General features: G+C 49.3%; 2 protein-coding genes across 3 annotated transcripts in view; both read right to left on the bottom strand.

Moving 5' to 3' along the window:
- Nucleotides 1-7917, bottom strand: part of LOC121711564 (prospero homeobox protein 1-like) — a 31976-nt gene extending 24059 nt beyond the window's left edge. For both annotated transcript variants that reach the window (XM_042095265.1, XM_042095267.1), the window contains exons 1-2: nt 7547-7917; nt 224-2526 (exon numbers count right to left, since the gene is read on the bottom strand). In XM_042095265.1, the coding sequence (XP_041951199.1) occupies nt 224-2458 (2235 nt within the window). In that variant the 5' untranslated portion in view covers nt 2459-2526; nt 7547-7917. The remainder of the gene's footprint in view (nt 1-223; nt 2527-7546) is intronic.
- Nucleotides 1-12500, bottom strand: part of LOC121711568 — a 313646-nt gene that overhangs the window by 115632 nt on the left and 185514 nt on the right. The gene's annotated exons all lie outside the window — the stretch shown is intronic.

The following is a 12500-nucleotide window of genomic DNA, read 5'->3' as shown; positions in this document are numbered from 1 at the left end:
TGTGTTTGCATGTGTGTGTCTGCGGGTGTGTCTGTGTTTGCGTGTGTGTGTGTGTGTTTGCGTGTGTGTGTGTGTGTGTGTGTGTGTGTGTGTGTGCGTGTGTGTGTGTGTGTTTGCGTGTGTGTGTGTGTGTGTGTGTGTGTGTGTGTGTGTGTGTGTGTGTGTGTGTGTATGTGTGTGCGGGTGTGTGTGTGTGTGTGTGTGTCTGCATCATAAAGGATATTGTGCTGCCGGAGTAGGGCGACATGTCGGCCATGTCCTGCAGGTCTCCACACTCAGACTTGATGAGTGCAAGTGAGAGGCCCTCGGCCGTGCTGCCCGCGTGCGTGGGCGAGCACGAGCGCCCGAGGTGACCGCCCAGGTGGTGTCCCCCCGACGACGCCCCCGACGCCATCTTGGTCCTGAGGCTGGTGGTCTCGCGGGAGAGGTCCATGGAGTCCGGCGAGCTGCGGTCCTTCCCAGAGTACCCCCCACCGCCCAGAGCACCCTGGAAGGGGTAGCCCATGAGGGGCAGGGGGAAGGGCGGCCGGAAGGAGGGGGGTGCGAAGCCCATGCTGGCCGACAGGGAGGAGGGGTGCAGCGCGGGGTGGTGGTGCGCGCCATGGGCCCCCACGGCCGACGACTGGTGGTGCTCCGATGGGGCCTTGCGCACCACCAAGGGGATGGCCTCCGTCTGGTCATTGGCACCGGGCAGCGGCACGCCGCCGAAGGACTCCAGCGGGCTCGGGATGATGACGTCGCCGAAGCACTGCAGCCGCGCGTTGGCCGTGTGCAGGTTGGGGTGGGCGTCCGCTCCGTTGACGGAGAAGCGGTCAGGGGGGGCATGGAGGGGCGGGTAGAGGGGCTGGCCGTGCGTGTGTGTGCGTGCGTGCGCGTGCGTGTGTGTGCGTGGCCCGCCCGGAGGCTTGGCGAACACCTTGACCACCGTGTCCACCACCTGGGACATGGCGGAGTTCAGCTCCTGCTTCAGCGTCTCGGCCAGCTGCTTGCCCTCCGCGTGCATGATGGACCCCACGGGCCCCTTGCCGGACGCCGGCGGCGTCTCTCGCCTGGGCTTGGCGCGGTCCAGTAGCGCCTGACCACGCAGCAGAGCCCTCGCCCTGTCCAGAAAGTGACCCGGGTCCAGGTCGGACATGTCGTTGTCGGAGCGGTCAGCGGCCGAGTCGTCCAGTCCGCCGTCAGAGCGAGCGCCGCCGCCTCCGCTGTCCTCGGACAGGTTGCCGGGGTCGTTGCCGGGGTCGTTGTCGGGGTCGTTGTCGGGGTCGTGGCCCTCGGAGTCGGTGCTGTCGTACATCTGGAAGAACTTCTCCTGCAGCTGGCGCAGCTGTTTCTGCATGTCCTCCAGCTGCAGTTTGAGCTGCCGACGCTCCTCCATCCGCTGGTCAGCACGCACACACTCCCCCCGCTGGTCAGAGCGCACACACTCCCCCCGCTGGTCAGAGCGCACACACTCCCCCCGCTGGTCAGAGCGCACACACTCCCCCCGCTGGTCAGAGCGCACACACTCCCCCTGCTGGAAGCCCTGTGTCTGTGTCTGTGTCTGTGTCTGCTGCTGCTGCGGAAGCTTCTGCTTGCGCTTGTTCTCCCGGTAACTCTCCCGCGGGCTAGACGGCTGCGGCACGCTGGACATGTCTGCCTCCGCCGGACCCTCCACGTCCCCGTTGCGCTCTCTCTCGTGCTCACGCTCGCGCTCGCCGTTGCGGGCGCCGGACGAGGAGGAGGAGGAGGAGGAGGAGGAGGTGGGCAGGGGAACGCTCGGCGAGTGGCTCATGCCGCGGATGATGTTCTCCACGCGGGCACGCTTGGCACGCAGGTGTTCGTCGCTCAGACGCTCGGTCTCCAGGGCGCCCGGTCCGGCGCCGGTCAGTGCGGGGGGGCGGCCGAAGGGGGACAGGCGCTCGTGGGGGCTGTCGCCGCGTGAGGAGGACGGGTCACTGCACGCGTCGTCCTGCAGGGCGGCGATGTCCGAGCCGATGTCGCTGGCGGGATGAGGGCCCTTGGCCATGTTGCTCTTGAGCAGCTGGGAGATGATGGTGGCGCCGGCGAAGGGCATCATGGCGTCCTCGTACGAGTTGGCCCGCTTCAGCAGCTTGCGGAGCACGTTGGACTTGACCTCGCCGCCGCCGTTGCCGTCGGACGCCAGCGGCCCGCTCAGCGGGCAGTCCAGTAGGTCCTGGTGCTCGGGCCCGTGGCTCATGATGGCGGAGCCGGCGCCGAGGATGTTGGCGGCCGTGGTGGCGCTGATGATGTCAGAGGGGGCGTGGCGTGTGGTGGCACTGCTGATGATGTCAGAAGGGGCGTGGCGCGTGGTGGCGCTGATGATGTCAGAGGGGGTGGGCGGGGCGGCCACAGGGGCAGAGCTGGAGGCGGAGCTACCCACGGTCCTCTTGACCCCAATGTCCACTCGTCTGCGTTTAGTCTGGCGGTTCAGCGGAGACTCGCCGGGCTGCTCAGGCATGCCGAGCGCTAGCACTGGGCCATCTCCCAGACGACCTCTCACTGACCACAACACCAGCTCTCTGCCACCTGCAGCACACACACAGAGAGAGAGAGGGAGAGAGAGGGAGAGGGAGGGACAGAGAGGGGGGGGGGAAGAGAGAGAGAGAGGGAGGGGGGGAGATTGTTAAACATACACAAATACATGTGGTCAGACATACAGTTATATAAGAGAGGGTTGAAGCTGAGTTATCAAGGATCTTTGGTTATATTGCCACACAGATGGGCATTCAAACTAAATGTTCTGCTTTAGGAACAATCTTGTCCACAGGACTGAAAGGACCTCTGCCTACATGATGCAAATATAAAAATAGATATTTTGCTATTTGCAACTTTTACTGAACACGTATAGCCTCTTAAGGAAATACAACACACATATATAAAAAATACATATATATATATATATATATATATATATATATACACTAAACACACATTTATCACACAAGTACACAGACTATTATATCACAGACCTCCATAAAAATAAGCAATAAGTGTTTCTGTGTAAACTGGTTGGTAAGTTAATGCAGTTGAGGGCATTTGGGTAACTGGTTGGTAAGTTAGTATAGTTGAATGTATTTGGGTAACTAGTGTAGCTGAGGGCATTTGGGTAACTAGTGTAGCTGAGGGCATTTGGGTAACTAGTGTAGTTGAGGGCATTTGGGTAACTACTGTAGTTGAGGGTATCTGGGTAACTAGTGCAGCTGAGGGTATTTGGGTCGCTGCTGGTCAGGACACAGTAGTCTGGGGCAGTGTAATGTGGAGCGCGCAGCAATGCAGATTTATCTTGAGGGGGCGGAAGATTATCTGTGACATACACGTTTACGAGGAGGAGATTTGATTAAATTTCATCTGAGCACGGCGGTCGAGGAGAACGTGTGTTTGTGTGTGTGTGTGTGTGTGTGTGTGTTTGGGACAGCAGAGCCAGGCCTTATATCCCAGCCCCGGATCTCATTCCAACAAATAGAGCAACAATTGTTGTTTCCATTGAGAACAAAAGCCCTGCATCAAATTATGATAATCACTAAGGGCTCTGTCCTCAATTACACGCTTTAAAGGCCTGGAGGAAGAACACACACACACACACACACACACACACACACACACACACACACACACACAATAGGTACTTTAGAGGACCAGAGGAAATGCAGATTAGCGGAGAGAAAAGAATGATAGAAAAGAGGAGAGAAAGAGGAGAGAAAGAGGAGGAGAGAAAGAGGAGGAGAGAAAGAAAAGGAAAAGTAGACGAGCAGGAAAAAAAAGATGGAGTCATCTTGAGAGGCCCTCTCCACACACACACACACACACACACACACACACACCCACCCACACACTCCCACACCCACACACACCCACACCCACACGCACGCACGCACGCACAAACACACACACACACACACACACGCACCCACACCCACACACACCCACACCCACACGCACGCACGCACGCACGCACAAACACACACACACACACACACACACACGCACCCACACCCACACACACCCACACACTCCCACACACACCCACACCCACGCACACACGCACGCACGCACGCACGAACACACACACACACACGCGCACGCACGCACGCACGCACACACACACCATCCGTTCACACAGGCGTCCACCCTTCCGTTCTTTTCCTGCTTTCTGTTACCCTGACGAGCCAGACGCACATTAAAATGTAGGGTCTGGCCACTTACTGTTCGCGGTGCTCAGTCCGAGGGGTGGGATAATCGGTTGTCTTTCAGATTCTCTAGTTCAAACTTTTTGCCAACTTAATAAAAGCTTAACTCGTGTCACACTGTTCGCCAACAGCAACATTATCTTATTTGTTTTCAAGTAGCAGGGAATTCAACTCTGCCATCAATCATTATGTTAAGCCCGCCTAACGACTCTATACACGATTTGATTGGCCTGATAGAAGTTTAATTTTTCGAGCTCACAAGCCAACAGAGAGTTGCTAGACTAGCCCTGAAAGCAAATGTAATTTGCTGCCGCCAGGGTGTGTCTAGATTTCTAGGTTAGCTTTCTGTCTAATTTGGTGTTGTTTGTGCTTTGCGCGTTTGTTTGGTGGGGGTTTATGGGTAATCTCGCTCAGCCCAACTGACTCGATCCGACCTGACTGGACCCGACCGGACAGCGCAGCACGGCAAGTGGGGGCGCACACACACACGCACACGCACACGCACACACACACACACACCACCCTGTTCACACAGTGGGGACGCAGGAGGAGACACCGCTCAGGCCAGGGCCCAAAGGTCGTCTCCAAATGGGTCATCCGATCACTATCTGGACACAATCACACACACACACACACACACACACACACACACTATCTGGACACAATCAATGACAGTGCATCAGAAAGGATTGTGCCGACCAAGAGCTTTCTTTCTGCTCCCTCTGTCACACTGAAGGCCATCCAGAGCACACACACACACACACACACGAATACACGCACACACAGACACAGACACACGCACACACACACACGCGCACACACATGCAAGCATGCACATGCATACAGTACACAAACACACACACACACACACACACACACACACACACACAAAGTCACCCATACACATACACACATTCATAGACACACAAGCACACACACACAGACACACACACACACACACACACACACACACACACACACACACAGTGATACATGACCTAAAGATGTCTTTAGAGCCGTTCCTTTCATGTGTGAGCCGGGTTGCTCCTCTCCCGCGAGGACGCAGTTAGTCGGGTTATCACGGGACAGAGAGACGGGATGGACAAGATGCTCTGGGAACGTCATCAGCGGCTGTTATCCTCTCTACGCATACATGCCAGCAGTAGCCTACTCAAGCTGAGACATCTGCTTGACTACTGTTCAGAGTTAGTGAAATTATCATTAATTTCGAGAATACTTCGCATAAATCATCACTAGGCCTAATATTAAATTAATTTACGAAAACGTACAAAAAATGTATTTAAATAAATATATGTAAAATGCTTTGATCCATAAGAACGATGCGTAATAACTTAAATAATGTGACGATACCAACGCATACATACACAAGTATCTTTATAAAGAGTGGCATGCAAATGCCAAGCCGACCAGATGAGAACCAGCACACCATATACCTAACAGGGTTAAAATACAAAAATGTAAAAAAACATAACAGAGAAAAAATGATTATCATCTTCCCTGTGAAAACTAAACTGTAGCTAAACGGCGTCAATTCAGTAATCAAAACGTCTTTTCTCAAGAAGAGGAACTATTTCAGTTAAAGTGATTCCCTAAGAGTCGAGTGTTTGTTTAGTTCACTTGAAGCAGGGACTCTAACCCGGCAGAAGCCCTCGTTAGAAGCGCAGTTCTGGTCTTTCACTGCGGCCAGCCTGATTCTCCCCCATGGCAACATACTCTGCGTTCGTGAAAGAAACGTCGTGATAATAGCTCTGCCAAACTCACCAGACTGAAGTCCGTTTCAGCCACGCTCACTACACCTGCACGCGTAGTGCGGATTTAGCAGGCGGTTCCAAAGAGCTCAAATACAAATTATATCAAGCCGCGATACATACAAAGCCTTTCTTTTGATTTTACAATTTATTTTCAAATGTGCTAACATTGAATATTTTAACTGCATTGATACATTCGCTACCACAGATTTTTTTCAGAACAGTTTTCAGTAAAGTGGACTGTATGCGGTGTGGCATCACACACATTCGCTCTGATGAGCTCACAACGGACAGACAACACATTTAGAGACGTGGCATTTAAATACTTGGGAGGGCATGTTGTCATCCAGCTTACTCTGACTAATATAGACCATCGCAGCCTCCGCTGGGCGAGTTGGTCAGGTTGTTATTGGTGAAGACTACCTCGCGCCTGTTCAGACCAGTCCTTGAAAAATCGCGCACCTGTCCACTAACTAATGCCCATGCGCACAGCCTCACTGCTGGACGAGAATCTTCCACTATTTCAAAGAGCTGGCACACACTAATAATTTGTACACGCTCAATAATAATAATAATAATTATAATAATAATAATAATAATAATGATAATAATAATAATAAACGTGCTCTCTCTTTGCCCACTGCGTCCCCTCTCCGTGACCAACACACAATGAACAAGCGTCCAACTAGTCCGAGTGTTTCAAATATCAAGCTTAACACAACCAATTCCACAAAAAAGAAAAAAAGTAGGCTATCCTGTTTTCATGTTAAAGAATTCTACATTAAACAGACGTGTTTTCAGTGTCTGTTGAACATTTATTTGACAATTCATCTCGCCAGCGAGAAAGTAACCAATTATTCTCCGACAAATCTGGCAACCTTCCGAGGGCAGATTGGCCAACGGTGTCCAAACAATAGCACGAGCTCTCTCGGGAACGGGAGAGGGCCGGGAGAGAGTGAATCCCAGCTCTACCGAACTCTAACTCTCCCAGCCTCAATATCCACCCACCCACACACACACACACACACACACACACACACATTAATGTCCATGAAAAAATTAGACGGGCTGTGTAATGAGCAGTTCTGGTGGTGCACAAACAAGTCAGGGACGAAACAAAAACCCCAGGTGAGAGAGAACGTTCGGTGTCACACACACACACACGCGCGCGCAATGATCGTATGGTCATACAACAGGGGGGGGGGGGGTATACTGTAAAACATCACAAAACGTTGAAACCAAATAAAGACGACCTTGACCAAACTCATCCTCACGCACACACACACACGCGACATTCTGCGTTTTCAGAGTTGAGCGCCCTGAGTTCAAAAGTTGCCCAAATGCGCCGAATCCTGAGGAGGAGACGAGGACACTTTTCTTTTGCAGTACCGATTTTTCACAATAATAACAACATATCGGACATATGCCATTGCAGTAACCCTCTCTGTCAAAGTGCACGGTTGAATACGGTCTAGAGAATTGAACAAGCCGCGTGTGTAGCCGGGCGATTGTCGTGTGTTTTTGAGCACCTGCGCGCACGGACCGGCCCACGCGGAAGAGAGAGAGCTGTCTGAGGACAAGGGTACTTACTCCGTAAACGAGAGAAAGCGCACTCTTTTCCACCGGTAACGGAGAAACTGCGGGGCTCGTTGGCGCACCGCGGAACAGCGCAGTATCACAGAGCCGAGGTTGAAGCAGCGAGCGTGTCGGAGAAGTGACAGAGACAGAGAGAGTTAGAGGAAGAGAGACAGAGAGAGAGAGAGCGAGAGAGAGAGAGAGAGAGAGAGAGAGAGAGAGAGGGAGCTCTTTTGCGCCGCTCTCTTCTGTCCACTGTAACTGAAGCTCCGAGGCGTGTCGGACAGAGGAGCGGGTCTCGTCGCTCTCCACCAACAAGAGTGACTTAAAGACACGGCTGAAGGAAGCCGGAAGACGAGCGTCATGAGCCGCGTGATGTAACGTTCGCACCTACCAATAAGAACCGTCGGAGGGCTCGGGACGACTATCGTGCACTGAACTTGACCGAAGAATAAGGTGCTGCTGCTCAGTCTATGAACTCTTCTGATGTGAAATTGAGGAGACGGGGACATTTCGAGGGTTACAACAAACATTTATTTTAGGTACCTTTATAGTGTTTCAACAAAGGCAGTTGTTTCTTAATGTTTGAAAACTTGAAAGTTATTTTGAATAAATTGCCAATGATCTAGAAATAATAATAAAAAATAGTTTGTCAAAATAAACGTATGCAATTTAAGTCTATAATCCAAAAATGTACCTTGTGATTTAATTACCGATTAAGGATGATAAATGCTTGATGGGCTTTAAAGTCGTGACTTTTCAGCTAGGCTACTTTCTTTTTTGAGCTTTCGTATAGCCCAATATCTTTATCAGTTATATTCTACTGACGCTCTACATTTATCGTCACCAGCTGTATTGAGAGCTCGCGCGCAGGGGAAAGTGTTGACGGTTTCATTCTGTAGAAGCCTGGCTCGAGCTGTACGTCAGAGCAGAAGAATGCGCCACACACACTGGCCCGTGCGGTCTCCCCGCTGTAGGCTAAGTGGACGAGACTGCCCGTTTTTCTCCAAAGACTTTACTTGTTTTCGTTTGGGCGGTTTGGGTCAAGGCTGTGCAGGTGGTGCGCGGCCGTGGCGGGAAAAGAGGCACACAATCAATCAGCACCAGAACTGTGCATATTCTTCCCAACTCAATTTATGATATATCTCAGTGGACTCTCATAATTCGGGACGTATTCAATGCTTGTTTTTTGTATTGTGTAGCCTAGGCTGCGTGTCATTTGAATTTGCGAATGCGACAAAGACCTAGACTGTTCCCGTGTCTATTCTTTGGGTACAACGACAATACTATATGATAATTCTCTATCAGGGTTTATGCAAATAATAAAAAGCAAACAGGTCCCAGTAGAAGCAGGTTAGCAGGTTATTATCTTGATTTTTTCTAATTACAAATGACATCACATGATGAAATCAAGCTGCCGGAGTAGCGGATGGTTTTTCGTTTATTAATCTCGCCTACTTGCTCAACTGAAATGGCCACGAGTTTTCTTTCATATATTATATTTGCTCTCAGTCATATTTTAATTTAATCTAAATAATATTAGGAACAATCAACATCCGTTTATTTAGTTCAGACAAAGGTTGTTTTTTTTAACGCAATTTTGTGACAATCTACCAAGGTTCTCTGACAATAGCACACAGGTCGTTCAGGAGAAGGCAGTTTCGTATCTGATGATGGCATGATACTGTTAGTAAAATATAAATGTTCATGTTTAAAATGACCCAAGTGACCCAGGCTCATAATTGCACAATTTTAATTATAGTATAAATTGTGATAGAATTTAATAATGTAGGCTATAGGTATGTGATGTAATCTGACCATGATCTATTCTAAAATTGGCAATTGGTTTCTTTCTGCGTTTTTATTGGCCAGAATACTCAACTTTAAGCTTTGTATAAGTTATAGGTAGAAAACCTCCACCTCATTTCCTGCTCGTCAAATCATAGCTCTTTACTGGCTCTAAATTCAGTTGCGTAAACAGCATTAGAATGTCCTCAATAAAATATTTTCCTCTATTTGAGCCAGATAAGTGCCACAAAGGAAAGGTGTGTCCCTTTTCCATGTAGCAAGCAAGTGTTTTTGACGACGAATGAATTGCCCCAAAGTCAGCAAACTTTAGTGTCTGGAGTGTGTTTTCCAAAACAGGTGTCTCGCGCTCGCCAGATCGCTCGCCCGCTTTGCGGCGCGAGGCGCATTATCTCCCGCGTGGCACTCCGGGGTCGCGTAAGCGCGAGCTGGAAAAAGGCATTAAAGACATTAAAAGGAGCGGTGTTTGGAAACGGAAGACTGCTGTGAGCTGTACGGGAAGTGTGTGTGTTGCCACTGGCACCTCTTATCGCGCGCTGTTCCAAACGGAATCAAGCGCATTTTATTCGCCTTCATTGTTTCTGCGCGACACAGGCACCTTGATGCCCACCGCTGATTACAGACGGACTGCTGCTGCTTCGCTTTTTATGGACGTATTCATAAGAACATTGAAATCTAATTAAAGTAGCAGCAGATACCCCGTCTGGGGCTGTAGGTCACTTCTTAAATATGGCGAATTTCTAAAATAAACGACATGAAATCTGGCCGGCGTTTCAAAGTACAGGAACCAGAGCTCTGACCCATTTTCCTTGCCTTTTTGCTCCAGTTTCCTTTCGTTTTAGCTATTAACAGATAATAGGCATATTGTATTTTAGAATATGTATGTATTATTATTATTATTATTATTATTATTACATTATTATTATATTTCAAATATTTGCGCGGGCATATCAACCCGATTGCTCTACTGGAGTAAAGGCTGTCTTTTGCTATGTTTGCTACAGAATTCTTCTGTAAACATTCATACCGACAGGCTACAGTCACTCTTAACATTCCACCCGATTGCGCTATTTTTAGCGGGTACAATAGTCTACACTTTAACAACTAGAATTATGCGCCCCGACGATAAGCTATTGCCCAGCGTATAGAAGCAGAGCTTTATAGCACAGGCCGGTGGATGATAATGATGCCATGTTATCAAATTAGGCCCACCAACATTTGACCACAACGAACCCAAAACGTTACAAACATGCTGCACTGCGTTCCAACGGTGTCTGTGGAGATAGGAGTCAGGCACACGAGTCAAATCTATTATTCTTTAGCAAGGGCTACAGTTTGTATTTGTGTGTGTGTGTGTGTGTGTGTGTGTGTGTGTGTGTGTGTGTGTTTGTGTGTGTGTGTGAGTGTGTTTGAGAGAGAGAGAGAGAGAGAGATACAATGGATATTATAGATAAAGGTATGTATAAGTTATGTATATAAAAGTTAGATGAATACACAAAGTCCGTAAACGTATCCAAATGATGAGGACACATTTAATTCCTTATTTAAGCTATAGTTTATTTTATAGTTTAAAATAGTTGAAGTCTCTGCCTGGTGAAGACAGCAAACACATGGAGCCTCCAGGTCCTAGGGCAAAGCTCACACTCCTCTCCCCTCACACACACACACACACACACACACACACACACACACACACACACACACACAGAGCTGCTGTGTCCTGGGTGCAAAGCTCACCTCCTCCCCTATCAGAGGCCAGCTCAGAATAATGAGTCTATTCCAGAACACAACATTTTTACAGCGGTTTTCAAATGGTGTTTTAAATAAAAGATTTTTATAAAACAAAATATACAAATAACACAAATATACATTATTTACTGATTTATTTGAGTTTACAATTACAATTACGAGAGAGGGAGAGAGAGAGAGAGAGAGAGAGAGGGAGAGAGAGGGTTATTGTGAGCGGCTCAAGAGAGTGTTATTGTGCAAGGCAAATCAGTGTTTTCATATACAGTAAGCAGTGGCTCAAGAGAGTGTTATTGTGCAAGGCAAATCAGTGTTTTCCAGTCAATTCTCTGTAATTAGGTTTCTTCTCTTAACACCATCTCGGAGATCATCTCATCTCTGCTATCTTTCTCTCCATCAGTTATTTAATCATTTAGCATACCATTGTCCAGTTTGTAGCAAGTGATTATTTTGGACAGTGAGTGATACTACAGTAAGAAATGATTTTATGTCTTGGTATTGGGGGGGGGACTTTCTGAATATTATTGAGCATATATTTGAATACATGTCCCCCCTCAAAGTATATTATGATTACAGCCCTCCCCCCCCCACACACACAGACACAGAAATGGTTGCAATGACTGTTGTTATTGTAGGAGCACTAGTGTGAGATGAAGTAGGAGCACTACCGTAGTGTGAGATGACAAGCAGTAGGAGCACTAGCGCCTTTTTGTTCCAGTTTCCTTTCGTTTTAGCTTTTAACAGATAATTGAGCACTAGTGTGAGATGAGATGAGATGCAGTAGGAGCACTAGTGTGAGATGAGATGAGATGCAGTAGAAGCACTAGTGTGAGATGAGATGCAGTAGGAGCACTAGTAAACAATAATATTACTGTGACAGAGAGAACTCCAACATCAGCATGTGTGTGTGTGTGTGTGTTTGAGTGTGCGCTCACAATGTCAAGCCAAGCCTTCAGCATCCCTCCCCTGTACCTCTCTCTCTCCCTCTCTCTCTCCCTCTCTTTCTCCCTCTCTCCCTCTCTCCCTCCCTCCCTCCCTCTCTCCCTCTCTCCCTCCCTCTCTCTCTCTCTCCATCATGCTCTCTGAGTTCTCCCTGGTGGTGTTTTTGTCATTGAAGCTCTGGGCTCCAGCGGGAAGGTGTCGGCTGGAGAGCTGGCCAGTTTTTATTCTCGGCCACGCTTCGCGCTTTCTCCCTGCAGGCATTGTCCAGTCTCCGCGCCGCGCCACACCATCGTCCGGTCTCCACGCCGCGCCGCGCCACACCATCGTCCGGTCTCATCTCCCCCGTCTTTTCCAAACTGCTTTGAACACGGAAACGAGCAGCCTATCAGCTGAGCCACTTGCCGGCGTCTCCACTTTGATGTTGCTCTTGTCATCGGCAGCGTGCCACTCGGGGCATCTAACGGGCATCTAACGT

This window comes from Alosa sapidissima, chromosome 6 (genome assembly GCF_018492685.1).
Source record: "Alosa sapidissima isolate fAloSap1 chromosome 6, fAloSap1.pri, whole genome shotgun sequence".
Lineage (NCBI taxonomy): Eukaryota > Metazoa > Chordata > Actinopteri > Clupeiformes > Clupeidae > Alosa > Alosa sapidissima.
Note: the sequence above shows the minus strand (reverse complement) of the source record. Positions and strands in the feature narration are given on the sequence as shown.